This window comes from Arabidopsis lyrata, assembly GCF_000004255.2.
Source record: "Arabidopsis lyrata subsp. lyrata unplaced genomic scaffold ARALYscaffold_7, whole genome shotgun sequence".
NCBI lineage: Eukaryota > Viridiplantae > Streptophyta > Magnoliopsida > Brassicales > Brassicaceae > Arabidopsis > Arabidopsis lyrata.
This window is the reverse complement of record NW_003302549.1, coordinates 12,369,435-12,390,884: the sequence shown is the minus strand read 5'-3', so window position 1 is coordinate 12,390,884 and position 21,450 is coordinate 12,369,435. Positions and strand designations below refer to the sequence as shown.

Genomic DNA, 21,450 nt, shown 5'->3' with positions numbered 1-21,450 from the left:
TGGGCTCTAATTACTTTTATGTACTTACATTCCAACTCAAGAAACTAGTTGACGCAATAGTTTGGTTAAAAGGACAAAATAGAAAAAAAGCTGTATAATATTTATATACCAATAGTATAACATCAACTATCATACATTTTTGAGCATCTCCAATAGTAAAAAACTATAGAAGTTTCTCGGATATAATAATTTAATATTTTTGTAATAAATAAATTATTTGTTTAAATTTTAATTAATTAAAAAAAACTTTAACCAATCAAATGATGTCAAGTGTTAGACACAGTGTCTCACAGTTTTTCAAATGAGACACTATGTCTCATTTGATCTTTTACTTGTAATTATTATTTTTTTTAATTTTTTAGACACTCTTTGAGACACTTATGCTTACCAAAAAAAAAAAACTATCATACATTTTTGAATATTTTCGGATATTTTTTGATATATTTCGATTATTTTTGAGTATTTTAACTATTTTTATATATTTTCAAGTATTTTTGATTATTTGATATATAAATAACTAATTATTTTAAAAATATAATTGTATTTCGGGTATTTCAGTTACACGAAATATTTCGGTTCGATACCGATTCGGTTACGGTTATTTCGGTTATTAAATTTATTATCCATTCAGTTATTTTTAAATTTTCGGTTCGGATCGATTTTTTCTGTTTCGGTTTCGGTTCGGTACATTTGGTTCCGTTTATTTGTCGAGGCCTATGTATGATATTAGAGATGTAACAAGAGCCACACACACTCAGAGGAGGTAATGAATAACCCACTCGAGGCAATTTTGGGTCCTACTTTCTTCTTTGATAATGGGAAAAGCCCAAAATTGCTATAAGTGCTTTTGGGCCTACAGGTTCGACGAGCATCCTATGTAAGTTGATGTTTCAATTTTGGATTTCATCGTCATTATTTGTTTACGACAAATTATGTTTGTTTTAAACCAGTAACATGATATTCTGACAACGAAATTTGGTTATTAGCGATCAAAAACCAATAAAATGTAGATTATTTTCTTAAAACTTTTTATCGCTAATAACGGAAACGTGTTACTAAATCAGCAATGGGATGACAAACATAATTCCTTTTTTGTCTGGTTATGTTGCAATCACTAACCAAAATTAAACGGACAACATATAATAAGATCAAACCATTACTATTTTGGAGTCAAACCAGACAAATAAAGAGACACAAAAACGATGCAATGATCAAGTGTTTTCGAGATGACGTGTTAATTGTTGAATTTTGGTACAAACTTAAGTAGAAAATTAAACCAACTCACATTTTTAAGTTTTTTTGTGAAAAGAATGAATATAACGGATTAAGCCATTCAACTACTCAAAATTTTTTTAAATTTTTTCTGTTTTTTCTTTCGTTGAGTGGGAGTTCCTTGCTAAAGTCATTAGCAACATATATAATCTTTATATTCTATCTTAATCTGTTTCTTTACACGAAAATGAGAGTTTCTTTTTCTTTCCTTCTTCTAGGTAAAAGATACATTAAATTAACCAAAGAGATTTTGGAGTCATTTTGCTACTTTATACTTCAAAGTCAGAATCAATCTCCGACGTTATACAACTAATGTTTGTGTGTCAGCATGTTCACATTGATTTGCATGCAAGTGTACACACAGAGAATCTCTAGTTTTATTAGTGTTAACGCTTCTTCATTATCATACAATTTGCAGCCGCAAATTTTATCTATAAATGCTATTGGCCTATTATCCTTCCACATAAGACGACACACTTAGAGTTAGAGGAACATAGAGTTATATAAAATCGTTTTAGAGTTTTACATTTAACTAAATAAATATTGGGCTTAAGTGTTTTCGACAATGTTTATCCCCACTTCACACAGAGTTTGAAGCGTTTCTCTGGGCAATGAGATCCCTCACATAATTATCTATTTTTAATGTTGCCTTTGAGACAGATTGCAAGGAGCTGACCCAGCTATTGGACACTCCGGATGAGTGGCCCGCTTTTGCTTCGGAGTTAGAAGATTTCAATGCTTTAAAACTTGGTTTCTTTCGTTTTTCTTTAGATTTTATTCCACGTTCAAACAATGTCCGTGCCGATTGTCTCGCTAAGAAGGCAAGGACACGTGACTCTATCTTTCCCCATGTAAGCTCCACAACTCCGGATTGGTTTTCTCCCGTAAAAAACCGCCTGTTTCTAGCTTAAATAGATGAATTTATTATACTGTAAAAAAAAATTAAAAAAAATATCTTTCAATATTGGGAGCCAGAAAAATGTTTTATATAAACTTTTATTGTATTGTAGAAAAAAATGGGACATGAAAATCAAAAAAAGAATCGTATGAAAATGAGAGGAGAGTCGCAATTGTCTCCATCACCGACTCTTTAATTTTTTTTTGGTTATAATCAAATCTGATTTTATTTATATATTCATCAACGAAAAGCCCAAAAGTCATGAGCTGTTTATAGCTGTCTCGTTCTGAGATCACGCGCTCCAAATCGCGTGGAGGTCTAGTATCCAACTTCCAACAGATGAGATTGATTAACAGCTGGAATTTATCTTGTAGAAAAAGGTTACAAAATTTCAAATTCACATGATTGTTCCCTTTCTAAATCTTGATTAGTATTAAATTTTGACAAAAACAAAATCACAATAAACATTTTAATAATCTCATTTTCAGTTGTCCATTAGCTTACTATTAGTGTCAAAAATATCCATCAAATTCACATTTTAAGAACTAATAAAAGGTCATTTTATGGTACTTATAGAAAAGACTATGTAAGAGAGCTTATAAATCATTCAACAGATAACTAACTTGGTAGAAATTATCAGTAGTCAACTAAACCAGAGTTTAAACGAATTAATTAGTAGATAGCAGCATATAACATTAGCTTGCCTCTAAATTACATATATATGATAATTAGGATTAATAACCCTCTTTCAACATTTCCTCACTAACTTATTTTCCCTAATCCCTCTCAACCATTCAGACAAAAAAAAAAAAAGGAGTTAAGAAACTAAATCTCAACCACAAGAAAGAGCCATGAGAAGTACTGCGGCTCGTTCCTCTTCTCCAAGTTTCCTCCATAGTCTCTTCTTCTCCACCGCCGATCTCTTCATCGCCGGAACTTTAAACCCAAAATCCAAAAATCTACCAACCTTTTTCACATTCTTGTTATTATTACTGCTACTGAAATTCTCAGGATCTGTCTTGATCTTGTTCTTGACATTTCCTGGTTCACCTTTTCCAATCTTGACAGTTCGATTTTCAAGATTGAGATTGTTATTACATTTGTTCTTCATCTTATTGTCCTCTTGTCTAATTCCAAGAGCTGCTTGTCTCTTCTTTCTGCTCTTGATCCCACACGCATTGCACAATGACTGCAAACAAAGATAAACCATGATCAGACTAGAGAACACATAGTGGAAAATGATCAAACAGATCTAAAGTTAAAGAGACAAGTTTTGAAACATCTTCGTTACAAGGGCAACATAAACAGTGTAACAATAATCTTAACCAGAACTAAGGGTCTACAATTAAGCTCTGATCAATTGGTAGTTAGGCTCCAAACACAGAATCAAAACAAAACATAGAGATCAACTAGCTATGTTCAACTTCTATGATCAACTAATTTCAGTATTAACCATAGATTGACATCTACATAGATAATGTTACCAGATGATCACATCAATGAGACAAAACCCACTTGCAAAAGAGCTAACTACACAAGATCAACCTACATTTTAAGTGGATTCAAGTACCTATTTGACTAGATCTAACACAGGAGACCTTAAAGCTTGGATTTTTAGGGTTTAAAAGAAAAGGGTAGAGAGATCATGATCCTTACTTTAGGTCCAGCAGGTCCACCACGCCAAAGAGGAGTCCTGCTTGTTCCGCAATCAACGCATGTCTTCTTCGTATCACCTCCACTTCCACTGCTACTACAGTTCCCGTTGTCTACATCGGACGAATCTCCCGCCGATTCGAGCTTCGTCGTCTTAGTCTCTTCCGTCATTGACATCTACAAAAGAAAGAGACAAGTTTTAATAAACGTGATCAACAACTACAAGTAAGACAAGGATCAAAAATGATCATGGAAACTCACATTGATCCACTTCGAGGTTGAGAAGAATAGAAAACTCTTTTAACTTAAGCTGAAGAATCAGAAGAAAGGCAGAGAGGGATCAAAGAGAGCTCTTCTTCTGCTTGAATGGCTCTGTGTGAGGTTTAGAGAGAAAGAGAGTGAAGATGATGATGATAAGGAAGAGAGAGAGAGAGAGAGAGAGACGCCGCAGAGGAGTAACGGATAAAACAAACGGAGAGGGTTTTTATAGTAAAGGAGGAGGCGGGGACTAAAAAACCCTAGATTTCTATTTCCTAATTACTATTTTACCCTCGAGCGGGGGTTTTTATTACTCTCTAACCACCCGCCAAACAACCACAAACTGAAAAAAGAAGAGGGAAAAACATTTTACAACAAACGACTTGTAACAAAGATCTTGTGGAAGGGGGTTTTTTGGTATCTTGCTTGGTAACCAAATTTGAATTATTTTTCAAAAGCTGGCGCACAAAAATTCATTGGATTTACTTGTTATTATGGTTGTTTCGATTTGTATGCCACGTTAGATTTCCTTAATTGGGCTTAGAGATGCATGCATTTCTACTCAGTACTCACTGTCTTTTTTGATATTTTGTGTAATTCTTCACAATACATTTTTAATTATGTGAAATATTAAAATTGATTTAATATTTTTTTATCGAATATATCATAATAACTAAAAAAAACCATTCTCCTGTAGTGTATAACTTCTTTGTGTATTAAAATAACAAAACATAGCTCTTTTTAGGGTCATCTATTTAAACTTTTTTTTTTTTTTTTGACATCTTTGGATCGACAAGGCCCGATCCATAGCCAATTCCTACTACGCGGAGTAACGCGAATTAGTGGAATCGAACTCCGGTGGAGAAGGCGGAGTCAAGTGGACTTAACCACTTGACTAAAAGCACATCCCCCATCTATTTAAACTTTGAATGATCGACTTTTGTATATATTTAGGTCTTTTTTTGGTGCAAACCTACGCTTCTTAAAAACGACAATGTTTGCACAAAACAATGGATTTTTATAATATTGAAACCCTACTTGAAGTTGACGATAACCATTAATAACATCGATTTATGGACATATGTTGAAAATAGATACGCGTGCATTTGTAGACAATAGCCCAAAATGACTTGGACCGCACTAAAACAGATTAAAAAAAAAAAAAAAATACTATAAACAATAAAAGGACGAACCAATTGGGCTTTTATGTCACCAATAAGACCAAATAAAGTTTGACCAACTTTTTTATGTTTGACTTTGCAGTGTTGTATAGTACAAATGTAACAAAAACCCAGAGAGACACATTCTCATCACACATAAAAAACATATAAACCCTTTCCCAAAAATAAATATCCCTTGATGACTCCTACCCAACTCCCCCCAAACAAGCTTATTTCATGACTCAAACCCACCAACCACTGGATCTGACCGGACCAGGCCAGACCAGACCGGACCGGGCCAGACTAAGTAAGGCACCCCATCTGACTTTTACACAGAAGACCAGACTCTCTAATCAGACCCTTTCTAACCAGTGCCCCCAAACTCTTTAAGCTGCTTCGACTCTTCACACTCATCATGCTCAGCTCCTGTTGAAACAAAACCAGACTCACAGATTTACACATGCATGACACAAAGCCAGATCGACTCTGGCTTCCTAGCGTACGCCTCAAATGCTCAGACATCTGGACAGGATTAATTTGTCCCAAGTAATAAGTTTTACCTTCATTTGAAGTTGAATCCACCTGGTGGTACGGCTGCATCATTACCTCCTCCGAACTGGAAGCCTTGTGCAGAGGGATCACCAGGTGGTAGAGTTTCATCTTCCTCTTCCAACCAGTACGTTTCAAGAATCTTCACTGCCTTCTCATAGATTTCGCTGTTGTCATGACTCTGCAGATTCTCAATCTTTTCTAATCCCTCAGCATCATCGATCAACTGTGCATAAAAGTTTACATCCCCGGTATTTCCGGTCACCTTTTCAGCTTCCCCGACTTTCAAAATGTTCTCCAATCCTTCCAGACACACGGTGATAATCCTTGGATCAGGGCACACCAAAAGATCACACAGTGGTTTCACGACTCCTTGTTCCACCATGTACCTAAAAGATGCAGGGGAAGAATTTAACTGACCGTTTGCAAAAGAACCAACAAAGATTTCAAAGGAATTGAGATCAATAGAAGATGCGGCTTTATTTGATAATCTTACTTGATCTGGTCGGGAGAACCGCCCGAAGTGGCATTGGATATTGCCCATGCAGCTTCTTTCTTAATATCAAACTCAGCATTTTGAAGCAGATTGACAAGAGGGCAAATCAAACCAGCTTCACAAACAGCCTGCATTACCACAAGAATATTAGAGAACATAAACAGACAGAACATCTTTCGTCAAACAACAAGGCTTCTGAAACATGTCATCCAACATTAGTGTATGAGAAACTGGCAAGCTGAACAGAAACAACAATCTTTAGCAAAAGTTCACCTGAATCTGGTCCCTGTTTCCAGCAGTGATATTTGAGATTGTCCAGCAAGCTTCCTTTTTGATGCTCTTCTTATGATTGTGAGTCAGAAGGCTCAAAAGGCTAAGAAGTGCACCATGACTAATTACACACTGCAGAACCAACCAAAGAAGAAAGAAAAAAGTGAGGAATGGTAAATGTTTGAGATTCTTAAGAGTATTATACATCTAGAGGACTGCCTTAAATTAGTCTAACTATTCAAAAGGAATGTTAGGCATTGCATAGCTAGGGTAAAAAAACATGCAGGATACTAGGGGAAACAAAATCTAGGAAGAATTGACAGTTCCCATTCTAGAGATTCACCTAAGATTTGCATGATGATCAAATTTGACAACCAAATGTCATTATCAACAAGCTCAGATTCAGCTATCTAAGCCAGTGGTGTTTCATTCTTCCCATTAACATTGGACCATGTATACTGAATAATAGGAATGAATGACACTATAAAAGAACTAACATACCTGTGTCTGCAGATCATCTCCAGTGACAATGTTACCAATACTACGAAGCGCAGGAATAAGCACAGATGGTGATTGATGCCTACAGAAAAATAAAATTTGATAACATTCATTAACACATAACATTCATTCTACAAAACACGGTGAACTCATGGAATTTGAAACTCACTGGAGAAGCTCGACGAGTCGAGGAACAACACCTGCCTCAATGACAGATTGGATTTTGTCATTTGTGCCATCGGAAAGGTAAGAGAGAGCCCAACATGCATCCGTTAACACTTCCTCATCAGTCGAATGAATCAGGCGTTCAAGGGCTGGAAGTGCTGGACGGACCTGTTATTAAGAGATCACAGATATTAAAAGAAAAAATCCCTGATCTTTGGGCAGATTAAGATTGAAATGAGAGACAAACCTGGTCAAAGGGAGGCTGTGGCTTGCCCCTGCAGAAATTTGAGAGGGTCCAAGTAGCATTTCTCAGCATTGAGAGTTTAGCATGCTCATTCAACTGAGAGAGTAATGGTATCAAAGCTCCTTGACCAAGGACAAGATCTCTGCACCGTGGAGAATCACCAGCAACATTCCCTAATGCCCAAACAGCCTTACACATGAAAAAGATAGGAAAAAAAAAAACTTTAGAACATGCTTGTTCCCGAAAACAAAAAAAGTTGCCAATATATCCAGTCATGAGCAAAAACCGTAGACACATATCTTACCTGCTCACGGACATCATCACTCTGAGAAGCCAACAGCTGAACAAAAATCGGAACAGCACCATGTTCAATGACCACCTTAGTATTCTCTGAAGTCCCAGACGCAATGTTCGTCAATGCCCAAGCAGCCTCAAACTGAAGCCACACACATACACACATACACACACACAGAGTATTTTAAGTATCAGACGATAAGTCTAGCAAATGTAATTATGTAACAGATACATAACGGATCCACCAAACCTGAAGCTGTGGATAATCCTCTCTAGTGAGAAATTCCACAAACCGAGGCACAACACCAGCATCAATCACCTCTTCAATCGGAGGACTACGCTCTGCCAAAGTTCAAAAACCACAGATTCATTTCAAGAAATTCCCAAATCGAATGCAACAAACTTACAAACTCAAATCCAAAAAATTACCAATAGAAAGCAATTTCCGGAACTGAGTAGTCGCTTCAAGCTGTAGACTTCTATCATCTGACCAAACACCTCCAACCATTGAAGGCAGACTCTCCAACTTACCAAAATCAAAATCGATCTAATTAGCTCCAAATCAGAGAGAACAAAACACAAACCCTAAGAATCGGTTCCAGATCCCTAGTAATTTACCTTCTTCTCAACAGTTGAAGAAGCAGGAACAGAAGAAGGAGCGAATTGAGGTAGCTGATTAGCTTGAAGACCTTCACGACGCTTCTTCTGTAAGCTTTCTTCACGCTTACTTTTACGGATCTCAACCATGTTGTCCTCTCTCCTCCGTCTTCCTTCCTCAGCATCCACCGCTACTTTGTAGCGGTTCCGGCGAACCTCAGTCTTAGCGTTAGGTCTCAAAGACATGGTTAGCTAATACGAATCTCCTCTTCTTGCTTCGTGCCGGTGAATGATGAAAGTCACTGAAATGAGCCAACAAGAGTGGAGACTATGTATGTATATATATCAAAAAGTGTATGTAGAGAATCGGCGGATAGAAAGAGGATGATAAACCCTAAACGAAGTAGAGGGGAACGAGAAAAGAGGAAAAAGCACAGAGAGAGAAAGATTGAATTTCGTTGGTAAAATCTAAAAATCTTATAAGAAAATTTAAGATTCGTTACAGAGACCATAAATATACTTAAGTTGACTTGTTTATTCACTAATCATTACACTCTTTAGTCTTTACCACCGACTAAATTTTTTTTGTTTTTTTTTGCAAATTTGGCTTTGTGAAATGGTACATACGAATTTTTAAGTATATTCGATTTAGATAAACACAATGATCACTCAAAGAAGGCTCAGCCATGTTTAGAATTTTTTAAGGAATACATATATATGTACGGCTGAGACATCTGATTTCTGAGGTCTTTTTTTTTTAATGTTAAAATTCTCTCAAGGAAAAATAAAGCATGGTGATGGGGGGTTTGGTTTTAGCGGAGATCCAGGACTTCGTATTTGAGTTTGGCATTGAGGAAGACGTGTGAGCAATGCTCGTATATTGGGTTACCGTCTTCTGATTCTTCGTGTGGGTGGAAGCCTCGTTGCTGGCAGTTACGGATCACTGATACGCCTGATGGGTCAGAGAGATGGAATATTCCGTGAGGTGTTGATTCGTCTGTTGGAGCCATTACGATTGCCACTGCCTCCGGTAGCATTATCTGGTGAGATAGAAGATAGAGACAATATGTTAACATAGATGTAGATAATTTGGTCCGACTATCAATGCATCATAAGAAATATTGAAAGGGGAAGTTTTGTTACCTGATATGAGTAGTGTGTGTGAAGATCAACTGATGACATGAAGCAAGTTTGTGTAGGATGTGTCTGAAGCCAAAATGTAAATTAGCCAGAAGAATCGATAAAGTTTATTAACTACTGGATATGTGGATTCACAATTGTTCTGAGTAACTTTTTGGTAAGCCACCATCTGGAAATGGAAGATCTTTTTGTTCGGATGAGAGAACTTACATGAATCCAACCCAAGGGAAATAGAGAGAGTCTGTCCTGTACTTCGAATATTTCTTCCTCGTTTAGTGTTTGGCACTGTACATTAACAAATGGGGATGAACTAAGAGTGAGAAGGATCCCAGAGGAGAATTAAAAAGATCGTTATTGATGTAAATGGTTAAGAAAAATGAAGAACATACAGAATCTGAGGTAGACTCCTGCTTTGGGATTATGAGAGTAGTGATATGAAAAACCCTGTTTTTCTGCAAAAAGTGCAAATAAACAGTATATAAGTGATCATATGATATTGGAATAAAATAATATAAATGCCAAGGTTCCATCTACTCACCAGAGAGCCAGCAAGTACTCCACAAGTTTCTAAATTCCTTTCTGTGTTTGACCGAGCTAGCCTTAGGAAATCATCCATTATGCGCACGGGCTTCAGCAGATTTAAATAAAGGGAGATGACGTTAGTAGTAGATAAACATGACGTGAAAGAGATTAATTTCCAGCACTGTATCGGGCATGAACCCAATACTTTGATATAAAACATATTTTCCAACATAGTACTACTCCAATGTTCCATACAGTAGTTTCAGCTAATTTAATGTGTTGATTCTTGACCACATACATTAAATTAGAGTAATCATGGATAATTTTCTACTTGAAATGCATATCCATTCTACTTTACTCTCACAATCACTATGGAATTGGTGGAAATTGCACAAATATGAAAGAAGAAATAGCTGGAACTTACCACATGCAAATGCTGATAAGAATTGCTACCCTCTTTTCCTTCTAGAGAAGGAATTGCAGGTCCTGGTCTAGGATCAGCAACTTTAGATGGGCAAATTTGGGCTAACTCTTGATGCACTTGGGCAAGCACGGGAGGAGGGGAAGGTTGCTTCATACCGACAAACTGAAACGGGTCTTCAGTTGCATCACTAATAAACTGGGAATTTACTGCCTCAGAATGTTGCTGCCATCGACCATCATCTAAGGAGAGCACAGAGTTCAGCGTTGAGACTTCTTGAGAATCACCATTATGTGATGCTGAGGAACCGCTTGGTCCAGCTTCAATTAAACTGTAGAAATTCATGAAGTTAGCTACAAATAGCCACGACTTCTAACGAAGAGCTTAATAGGAAACAGAAGATGAGTACTTACCCAGAATTGTCTGCAGAACCCCAATCCGTATTACTCGGATATTGAACCTGTCATTCCATACAAAATAAAGATTTTTCTCAGCACCTTCAGATCTAAGATAATTAAATACTGGACTGGACCAAGAAGAAAAAGAAAAGAGTGAGAAAATGTGGGAAAGTTAACAGTGATCAGCACTATACCTTTATCTCCGACTTGGGTGCAACCCATTGACTTTTAAGACCATTCGGACCTAGAAATGAATGCCTTGACAAGGTTGCTTGGTTTGGAGGCAGAAAATCAAAAGATCTGCAGGTTCAGGAGCAAAATTAAAGTCACAATGATCATCTCGGATTAATATGGAGTAGCACTTGAGTTTCATATACTCATTTCTTGTTTCGATATCGCACAAACCAAAGTAGAATTCTACAAAACTCAACCACTAAGTATCTTAAACATGATACCATAAACACAAAAGCCAAGCTGCGTTGGCAGTTTAGTCCATCAGAATGGCAATTTTTCTGGTAATAAATGACCCAAACATCATATATTTATGGTGATCATAGAAACAGACAGATGTTAAGTAAGAAAACTAATGGCATATATCGGAGTGCATACCCCTATTTCTCAAGGTTTCCAAATGCTCAGAGAACTTATGGTGTTTGCTTCCTATTAAACAGAATTACCGACAATTATATTAAGGGAGAATACTCACAGCTTCTGGAATTGCTGATCGATCTGTGTACGATTTGAAGATGATGTCAGATTATTGTTATACGTCCAGGATGGTTGAGATGTTGGTAAGGGCTGCATCCAGAGAAGACAAAAAAAAAAAAAAAGACAAAAGGCATTGCTGGTAAGAAATCACATGGATTTTGAAGATGCAATGATTAAGTTAAAGAAATAGAAATAGATTATTATGTACTCAATGCAAATTCCAAGTCTCAGACGGACCTTGTTAATATCAGGTCCGGAGTATGAAGCTTTATGAGCAGGAGGCCACTCAACAGCATCTGAACTATATGAAACAATCGGGAGATCACTTCCAACCAGACGGGATTCATCCTCAACTCTGTTCAGCTTATCAACTAGCCGGTTGAATTCCGGTTTCAGAGACTCGAGCTCATTGATTACAGCACGCAACCTCTGTTATACAAAAAAAGACCAAATCTGAGGACACTACAAAGTCTAGTAACACAAAACAACAAATGAAAGATAAAACAGAAATACCTGACCTTCCTACTCCCAAGTCTTTCTTGTGGAAGCGATGCCTGGTAATCTCGATGGAAAGGAATTGTTTCAGAAATCAAACTGCAAGAAAAAACAACAAACTTGTAGCTCTTTCATGGAACATACACAAATCTAAGACTACATATAGTGATACTTTTACCCTCACCTTGAATATCTAAGAAGCATGATATACAAATCCACCACATTCTTCTCTTCCCGATATATACTGGCCTGAGCAATGTTCAAACATGTTACCATTTGATTTTGTAACTTTCTCAGAAATCAATTACTCCAAAATCTAATTGATAAACTAAAAACTTTCAGTCGCCACCTAAACCTAACAGAATCAATACCAAGTTTTACATTCTCCAGTTCCTAAACTTGTCAAATCCTAAAGCTGCTTAAACATGAATTAAGAATCTACATCTAGAGTAAAATTGAGATGGAGAATCGAATCTGCGTTGCGATATCGGGAACAGACCTGTCGGAGGAGATTATCGGCGATACGGTAGTAATTACGAAGAGGGATACGATTATCGACTTCGATTTTACGAGCCACCTTGTTCAGATCAATCTTCATCTCGCCGTATCCGATTGCACAGTTAAGTCTTTCCCGATTTGAAATCAGTTTTCCGGCGAAAGTTTTGCTGAGATCGAAGAATCAATGGCGCTGAGAAACGTAAGAGACAGAGAAGGGTTAAAACTGTGTCGTTTTATGAACCAATGTCGACATTAAAAATCAGTCAATATGAGTCCGTTTCCAACCAAAAGAAACTTATTGGGCAATATCGACATTTGCCTACTAAACTTTAGGGATATATTTGGAATTATCAATGTGAAATAATTCGTTTTTTTTAAAAAAAAATTTCTTTAAAACGATGTAAAAAATAGTGTTACGAAAACTATTGGTAACGAGGGTTACTTTTAGCTTTAAGAACTTTCGCCGTTAAAACTTTGGCTGCAGAAACTTTTGCTGTTAGGACTTTGACTGTAAAATTTTTTATAACTGCTTAGTAAATCTGACGATTCAACTTGTTTTCGATAAATGTATGTCCCGATTATATCGACACTGTGATTTCCCACAAAACATGTTGGTCTAACTCAGAATTTAGCTTATATTGTTCTTTAGCCGTAAAAAATGAAAACCTTAAGAATAGAGTTAACTCAAAAAGGTGAATAATCTTTTCTACGATATGATACAACTTATATAATCTATTCCAGCTAAAAGCATAAACCCAGCCACAAAATGTTAAAATAAATAAGAGCACTTAAATCACTGGTGAAAATTTAAAACTATTGTACATATGCTACATATCAATTATTTAACCTTTCATCTAATTAGTAATTTATAAACTATTTCATGTTCGTTGGCTCCAATTTTCATATGTTAAAAAGAAGTTTTACCAGAATTTTTTATTTTCATTTTCTTAAACAAAAAACAAAACACCACAAGGTTTATGAATGGAGCAAAAGAAAAAAGAAAGAACACAGCAACAATTGTCTGCGCAATTTATTGAAATGACAAACATTTTTATGAATCAATATCGAAAAAAACCGAACAAACTGTGCATAACTGCACACAAGTTTTTTTTATGGAAACATGAAACACGTGAGTAGGCTCACTACCACCAAACCAATCGCGTTCCACAATTTCCACGCAAACCCTTTTCCTTGTACCCTAAAAGCTCGACTCTGTCTGCAAAAATATAAAACAATTTCTTAAAAAAATCATCTATTTAAAACAATAAATTGCATCTACATACTATGAAAATAACAAAAAAGAAATAAAAAGAAAAAAATAATTTTCTTACCAGATTATCATGTCCCGTTGCACATGTGGGTCTTCTAGGGGGAAGTTCCTTGCGAGGCGTTCTCTGAAAATATAATAAAATGAACCAAAACTTAGGTGAATAATTTAGAGCACTAATTAAATGTAATTACTGGTATAAGTAGATTTTAAACATTACCTGAAATTTGGGTCTTAGTTTCTCTATTGCCGCAATTGGTCTCTGATCTATACTTGCTTCTTGCTGTAAAATATCAAAATATATAATAAAAACAATTACAATAATGTTTTCATATGTTGACAAAAAAAAAAAAAAATGTTTTCATAAGTCAAAGATTGAAATATGAAGATTTAAAGTTAGATATATTGCATAAATTGATCTACCTTGAGTAAAGCCCAATCTGCTGAATCGAAGAAAGCACGTTTGGAATCCTGCATTGATTTAAAAATTTAATATTATTAACAACTCAAATCATACTAATACGAATATATGAAATTAGTGGGTTACGTAAAGTTAAAAGATAATTCACCTTAGAGATAAGAGGCTTTTTCTTTGGCACAAGTCCTTCGTACTTATTTGCACCAGAAGTAGACTAATGACAAAATAAAACAAACCACAATAAACCGACAAATCCTAAACCGGAAAGCAATTTCCATACCGATCGGTATGTATGCGATAGGTTAACAACTTAACATAAAGGGTTTAATTTCATAAACCTATTACGTATCTGGATTTTTTAAAGAGATTCAGTGTACCGATCCCAATCGGACAAGAAACAAATTAGGAAAAATTGGGATGCATAGACCAAAACGAAATCGGCAATTTTCATGTGGACCGGATCAAGCGAAGATCCGGATGGGGAACACAAGTGTCATCAAACGTGTCACGTGGCAGTAGAATAAACCGTTGATTCTGATGCGATACGTTTAGATGAAGATGACCGTCCGTTTTCATTTAATATCTTATTGATAAGATTTTTATGTATAAGAAAAAAATATTGTTTTCCTATCAGAAATATCTTCCACCAAACGAATAAAAGTAGTATAAAACAATTCAACCCAATTAAAGTTTAGAAATCATGATATTATTTGATAATTAGTAATCAAATGTTTAATTTTGACCAGAAAATGTTAAAACAAAAACAGTGTTTGAATGGTAGAAGAAATCAGATAAAACCAAACGTGTACCCCGTCGTTAAATTGCCGACGATTGGGTTGGTAATTAACCAAAATTATTTTGACTTGTTGACTACTAATCCGACCTTAACTTAAAATCATCAAATTAATTTCTCTAATAAAAAAAATGTTTTACTGTAGTCAACACTTTTTCTTATAATTAAAAAAATGGAATTTACCTTAAATTTTTTATTTTATTGCTACCCAGATTCAATACCATCTTTAGAATCAGAATTTTGAAAACCGAATATTCATTTTTGCTCCTAAATCAAAACCTTGAATAAAAAATACTTAAAACATTGCACCACGGATTAGAGAAAAAAAATCATGAAATTAGAGAAAATTCAATAAAAAAATCGCCAATTAATTGATTTAATTACCTCTTGTTGCTGTGAAAACAAGAAATCGTCGGCTCTGTTGCAATCCGTCGACATTTTTGCCTTGTCGAATTCTTTATTCGTTCTAATCAAATTAATATAACAAAAACAAAATCAATTAAGTAATTAATAAACAAAAAAAATCTGCATTTTGGAATTTAATCTAAGTTATAAAGAAGATAATTAGGTTTAAAGAGAGAGACCTTAGAGAAGAGGTTCAGAGACGAGAAAGATGAGGAAGACGAAATAAAAGACGGTGAGATAAAAAGTATGCGTTTTAGTAAACTTGTATATGTATTTATATACATCATACGACCACACGTGCGTAGTAGTTAGGCACATTAGGCTAAGCGCAACATACACGTGTGTGAGCTTGTTAGATATTTTTTTATTTCATTTTCTTGGTGGTAAGTTATGAACTTAAATATTATCTCACTTAAGGATTTTTGGTATATAGTCTCTTGTATAGACACATGGAACATAAAAATGATTTTCTCTATTAGAAAATTTGTATGCATTATCCTAAATTAAGGGCTAATAAATAATATTTTTAAAGATAAAAGTTGGGTTTAATATGAGATATCTATACTGTTAAGAAGTTTATTAAATATTTAAAGTGGAATATCATCGAATGGGTCCGTTTCTTTAAAGAAAAATTTTTGTAAATAAAAAACAGGTGGAATTTTGAATAGATATATATATATATATATATATATATATATATATATATATATATATTGTTAAGAAATTTATTAAATATTCAAAATAGAATATCATCGAATGGATCCGTCTCTATAAAGAAAATATTTTGTAACTAAAAACATGGAACTATCAGCAAAACATGGTCGTAAATTAGAATAATCAAGAAATAAATATAAAAAAAACAAGACATAGCTATAAAAAAACAAGACATAGCTATTTTTTTTTTTTTGTATTAGCTATTTTCGATGAAATAGATAAAAATAAATCTTTTGAAAGGGAAAAAGAAGTATTAGAAAACTTTAATAAAAAAAAAAAGATCATACATTTTTTGTTATAGAAACCTATCGGACCGATTTTCTTCTGGGTTCAAGTCTTCTACCTCTCCAAGATCCTCGTCCTCGAGTTCGGTGACACGATCATCATCACACTCGGCAAATCAATCCAACGACTCTTGTTCCTCCACTTCTACCACCACGCGACGTTGTTGCTAGGATTAATTGATCTATCGCTCTCAATTGTATGATAAAATGATAATTGAATTGGAAAAATTTCACTACTATTTCATTTATCATTTTGAAAACATATGTTTTAATAAAATAAACTAAACAATGGTTTAAAATTTGTTTAGCTCGACGATATCTAATATCTCATAACTAATGTTTTTCACTTAGCATTTATGTAGGCTAAGGAGACATTTGCTTTTTTTTAGTTGGCTAATAAGATATTTTTAATGTTTTCTTTGTATAATAACGTGGTGTATTGTAGTTATAACAATCAAAATTACTTGAAAAAAAAGAAAGAAAAAGAGTGTAGAGCATGTGTCCACCCTACTCATGCCGTAGATCCGCCACTGGCAGTGATGGAGGTGAAAAACCCGTGAAGAAGACGAAGTAACTAAAAAAATAAAAAGTGTTGGAGGTGGAATCGAATCGAGACTCTTATTGGTTAGACAACCCTTGATTACCACCAGACCAAAACAATAAATTCGGTGAATTAAGTAAACTGATTGTTTATAGCGTAAATTTGGAAAAACACTTTTTTTTTTATGAGTTTTCATTTGAAAAATACCCAATTTTTATTCTTTTAAATTCTATTCTTAATATATAAAATTATTAAAATAGCCTCACTAAAATTTAGTAGTAATTAAAAATATATATATTTAACACAGAAAATCTATCAATTTAATTTTAAATTAATATTTGATGTAACTGACAAATTTAAAGATACTTTTGAGATTGCAAAACCCTTCTCTATACGGTTTTGTTCAAGATGAAAAATATTTTTTTTAAGTCTTCTTCTTGATCTGCTACTGGTCTTGTTCCCCAAATTAGCTAATGGTAAATACTGAAAACTGTGTGAAACAAATAGTGGGGAAGGCCAGAGAAAGGTGGACGCGAAGATGGTGGAGATGGAGATGTAAACGAAGCAGCTTCTGAGACGCAAAATAGTTTTAAAAAATAATAATAAAGATTATTTTGAATTTAGTTTTTTTTTTTTTTTTAAGTTTCGAATTTAGTTTTAATATATCAAAAATACAGTTTTTGTTTTAAATCTAGACAAAATTATCTTTTTACATATTAAAAATTGTAGTTTTCATCAAAAATAAAAAAAGAGATATTTTTAAAATGAAAACTCATAAACAAGATATTTTTCAAAATCTTATATATATATATATATATATATATATATATATATATATATATACGTAATGTTGAATTTTAACATCGTTACTTGATTCTGTCACTGTGTTAATGGCTATTAACTTTTTTTTTTTTGTCAACAACTATATTAGATTGGCTCAGATAAGCCAATGTTGGGGAATATTGTTTGAACGGTTATTAACTCGTAGGTAAGAATCCACCAATAGTTTATAACATGAATATTTATAAAGATAATATTAAATAAACAAAATCTTTTTTTCCAATTAAAAAACTAGAGATGTTAAACATTCAAAATAAAAATAAATAGTGGTTTTTCGAGTTTTTTTTCTTTTTACATAGGCACGAGCCTACTCATGAGATTTTTAATAGTTTTAAGGACTCATCCCAAAATTTCTATTGGTTTCGTGACCATCATATTAATCGGATATGTAAAATGCTTATAATTGTGTGGATCGAGTGATGATCTTTTAGGAGACTGGCTCTCTTTTCGTTTGGATTTGATATTTAGTGGATTTATACGTGAATTATGGAGTGTATCCGACCGGTATCTTATGCCTAATAGATTAGAGGAAAATTTACTAGATTAACCTAAATTTAGAGTTTATTTACTAGTATATCTAAAAAAAATTAGGAGTTATATCAGTTATTTTCATGACCATAATATCATATTTAGAATGACATATACTTGCAGCCGAAATGTTTTATATTATGACAGATTTTTTTTACATTACGACAGATTTCAGATAGGTTATAAAAAAATCGGTTGTATGATGACAGTTTTACTGATGAAAATAGAGTTTTACTGATGAAAATAGAATTTTAATCTACACAATAAGATAACGATAGACATATTCTTACCGCGACAGACTTAGTTATATTAGATGGCTCATGTATGGCTGTCTCCTTGTTAATATATGATTAGGTTAATTTTTTTTTTCGTTTTATATTTTTTTTTCAATTATATTTTTTTCGTTTTTTATTTTGATTTTTGTTTTTTTTTTTGTTTTGTATTTTTTTTTTCGTTTTATTTTTTTTCGTTTTCTATTTTTTCATTATTTTTATTTTTTTAGTGTATATATTTTTTTGTTTTGTATTTTTTTTGTTTATATATATTTTTTCAATTTATAATTTTTTTTCGTTTTGTATTTTTTTTGTTTTCTAATTAATTTTATTATTATATGTTAATTATTTTATTTTAATAGAATTGAAAATAAAATGGATATTTAGTCTTTTAATACAAAAATTGTGTTATTCTAATAAACCACAATTTTTGAGTGTTAATCTAGTTATTTTTCCTTAGATTTGTGTCAAACTTAAAAGAAACTTCCTCTAGGGGATCCAATGTATTTAAACGATGGTGAATTAGACTACATTCTGGATCACCGGGTCATTAGGTCAACCCGGTTTGACCACGGGTCAATTAATCATACCATGTTTAACAAAATATAAAGTCTAACAATAATAATAAAGTGATTAAAATTTTTAAATCTAACTAAAACCGTTTAAGAAGAACCGAAGAACTGAAAAAGTTCTAAAAATAATCTATATATAACAATATTTGAGAAGTGTTTTTGCTGACGTGTCGGACTCTCGGCTCTTGTTGAGTCATTGATTTTACGCAATTACTTAATTACCCTTAATGAAATCTAATTAATTTTGGAAAAATTAAATTAAATTTCGGAATTAACCAGGAAAAAATAATTTTGGAAACAATAAACATGATAATTAACCAAAAAAAAAAAGGAACAACGAAGTACCAGTTAGGAAGCTTTAATTGAATTCATCGTGTTCTTCGTCGTGTGAATATAATTCTTCTAAACGAAGGCAAAACTTGAAATCCTAATATAAAGCATATATTCATAGCAATAACAGAGATCTAATAATTTAGTGATAGAATTTCACCTGTTGATCTATAGAAGCAGAATAGTCAAGCTTCTCATAGTATCTTGCCCATGTTATGTGTTTAAGACGTCAATACTATCCTGCACCCTATAATTCTAACCAATGAAAAGAACAAATATTTATTACCTTGGATACAGAGTTGACGAAGAAACCTTGGATAAAAACTCGACGAAGAAACTTGTAAGTGTTAATGTATGATGAAGCTTCCATGAACGTGAATTCGTGATCATAATGAAGAAACGTGTGAATGGAGACGGTTGATGGTTTTTTTTTTTTTTTTTTTTACTTTTTGTGTAAACAGATCTGTTTCACCAGGAAAAAATAATTTTGGAAACAATAAACATGATAATTAACCAGGAAAATATTTATTATAATATTAATATATTTAAGATGATAATGTCAAATATCCAAAAATTATTAATCGGAGCATTAATATAAACATAAAAGAATACTATTCTAACCTTACTCAAATTAATAAGATTTAGATATCCGAAATTAATCGTAAACGGCTATTAATTGTTAAACTAATTAAAATAAAGATCAAACGTACCGGAATAGATGAAATTTTTGGTATGATCGTCGTGTTCGTCGTCGTTTCAATCTAAATATTTGGAAAAAAAAATGAACAAAAAATAATATGTAGATCAATGAAAGAGAACCCACCAATTTAGAAACGGTTATCACGCCATCGTATTGTTCGTCGGATGATTATAAGTCTCTAATCCGGAGATTGACTTGAACCCTGACAAAAACATATATTCATAGCATAAAATCGTAAATAGAAGGTAGAAGACCACCTATTAATCGGTTGTAACCTTGTGCAAACTCGATTTAATTTTGACGAATGAAATGTTGGTGTGGTGTCAAAACTTTCTTGGGGAGACTCGAAGATGAGAGAGCTGAAGTCAGAGATAGGCAGAGAGGTTTACATGTGAATTAAGGTATGGAGTGCTAACGTGAACATGAACGTGAACGGCAGTGATTTTTGCACATAATAGCAATTAGATCGAGTTTTGGAAAAAAAATATGGATCAGCGTGACATGACGCATATGGATACCATGCATGTCTATCTATTGTAAATCAAAAATTATATTATTGTTCCGCCTTATTTTTGAAACAGAAAGGAATTTTCCCTTAAATTTTAATATATTTTATAAGATAGTATCAGATATAATAGTAAATCTAAAATAGTTGTTATTATTCCATATTTTTACGGAAAAAAGTAAATATTATTTTAAATAAACATGGATAACAATGAATAAATGGCAGTTTTACAAATATTTATTATTATGATAGTGATTTGCTTATTAAAATATGTAAATTTTCTTTTCTTTTTTTGTATTTATCGTCGAAAAATTTAGAAACCCTAAATCATGCACCGCCTCCTATTCAATATAAATACCTTGCTCATGGTATTCAATTTCAGATCATAACTAACCCTTGTTTTTTTGTTCTTTTTTTTCAAAATTTTTTTTGCTTCTACCTAATTTTAATTTTTCTTTTTATTGTAGGGTGGATGTATGGAGGGGACGATGTGAACTGGTGTATGGAAAATTTGGACCTAATTCAATGAATAAACAGGTGATCTTATAGTTTATATGTACAAATTTGATATATTTTCTTTTGTATCTATGGTTTCACTATTTTCACCACTAATCAATTTTCATAATCAAAAAGTCTGGTTTCAACTTTTGAGAAGGTAATCATCGATGGTTTGGTATGGTCCTTTTCGTTGTACAAAGATGAGGTACCTCCCGGATTTTGTCGAGGTACATTGTCTTATTATTTT

At 33.3% G+C, this 21,450-nt stretch overlaps 4 protein-coding genes across 4 annotated transcripts; all 4 read right to left on the bottom strand.

Moving 5' to 3' along the window:
• Positions 1–2,761: 2,761 nt before the first annotated feature.
• LOC9304232 (GATA transcription factor 17) lies at positions 2,762–4,288 on the bottom strand. Its single transcript, XM_002868114.2, has 3 exons — positions 4,085–4,288; positions 3,827–4,000; positions 2,762–3,359 (listed from the first exon to the last, which is right to left on the bottom strand). The coding sequence occupies exons 2-3, from the start codon at positions 3,998–4,000 to the stop codon at positions 3,003–3,005; spliced, it is 531 nt and encodes a 176-aa protein (XP_002868160.1). The 5' UTR covers positions 4,085–4,288; the 3' UTR covers positions 2,762–3,002.
• A 968-nt stretch (positions 4,289–5,256) lies between these two features.
• LOC9304231 (importin subunit alpha-2) lies at positions 5,257–8,889 on the bottom strand. Its single transcript, XM_021016980.1, has 11 exons — positions 8,376–8,889; positions 8,187–8,283; positions 8,008–8,099; positions 7,768–7,899; positions 7,467–7,652; positions 7,224–7,387; positions 7,058–7,136; positions 6,560–6,688; positions 6,287–6,414; positions 5,802–6,179; positions 5,257–5,667 (listed from the first exon to the last, which is right to left on the bottom strand). The coding sequence occupies exons 1-10, from the start codon at positions 8,598–8,600 to the stop codon at positions 5,804–5,806; spliced, it is 1,608 nt and encodes a 535-aa protein (XP_020872639.1). The 5' UTR covers positions 8,601–8,889; the 3' UTR covers positions 5,257–5,667; positions 5,802–5,803.
• A 408-nt stretch (positions 8,890–9,297) lies between these two features.
• Positions 9,298–12,799, bottom strand: LOC9304230 (AMSH-like ubiquitin thioesterase 3). The gene is given in 14 exon segments (XM_021016981.1): positions 9,298–9,394; positions 9,498–9,560; positions 9,705–9,759; positions 9,762–9,779; positions 9,884–9,946; positions 10,033–10,122; positions 10,441–10,768; positions 10,851–10,897; positions 11,030–11,135; positions 11,542–11,633; positions 11,781–11,972; positions 12,062–12,137; positions 12,223–12,287; positions 12,538–12,799. Coding segments are annotated over 13 exon segments (1,269 nt in total). The 5' UTR covers positions 12,637–12,799; the 3' UTR covers positions 9,298–9,394; positions 9,498–9,522.
• Positions 12,800–13,518: 719 nt separating this feature from the next.
• Positions 13,519–15,688, bottom strand: LOC9306251. Its single transcript, XM_002868111.2, has 7 exons — positions 15,599–15,688; positions 15,399–15,480; positions 14,373–14,435; positions 14,227–14,274; positions 14,024–14,086; positions 13,868–13,930; positions 13,519–13,752 (listed from the first exon to the last, which is right to left on the bottom strand). Exons 2-7 carry the CDS (start codon positions 15,450–15,452, stop codon positions 13,735–13,737), a joined length of 309 nt encoding a protein of 102 aa, XP_002868157.1. The 5' UTR covers positions 15,453–15,480; positions 15,599–15,688; the 3' UTR covers positions 13,519–13,734.
• Between the last annotated feature and the right edge of the window lie 5,762 nt (positions 15,689–21,450).

Excerpts from the sequence above, each read along its gene's own strand:
- LOC9306251 (XM_002868111.2), bottom strand. The coding sequence starts at position 15,452 with ATGTCGACGGATTGCAACAGAGCCGACGATTTCTTGTTTTCACAGCAA. Across the intron at positions 14,275-14,372 it reads AAAAGCCTCTTATCTCTAAG|GATTCCAAACGTGCTTTCTT; the intron begins GTGAATTATCTT and ends AAATCAATGCAG. Across the intron at positions 13,931-14,023 it reads AACTAAGACCCAAATTTCAG|AGAACGCCTCGCAAGGAACT; the intron begins GTAATGTTTAAA and ends TTATATTTTCAG.
- LOC9304232 (XM_002868114.2), bottom strand. The coding sequence starts at position 4,000 with ATGTCAATGACGGAAGAGACTAAGACGACGAAGCTCGAATCGGCGGGA. Across the intron at positions 3,360-3,826 it reads GTGGACCTGCTGGACCTAAA|TCATTGTGCAATGCGTGTGG; the intron begins GTAAGGATCATG and ends CTTTGTTTGCAG.
- LOC9304231 (XM_021016980.1), bottom strand. The coding sequence starts at position 8,600 with ATGTCTTTGAGACCTAACGCTAAGACTGAGGTTCGCCGGAACCGCTAC. Across the intron at positions 8,100-8,186 it reads CCGGAAATTGCTTTCTATTG|AGCGTAGTCCTCCGATTGAA; the intron begins GTAATTTTTTGG and ends GAACTTTGGCAG. Across the intron at positions 7,653-7,767 it reads GTGATGATGTCCGTGAGCAG|GCTGTTTGGGCATTAGGGAA; the intron begins GTAAGATATGTG and ends TTCATGTGTAAG.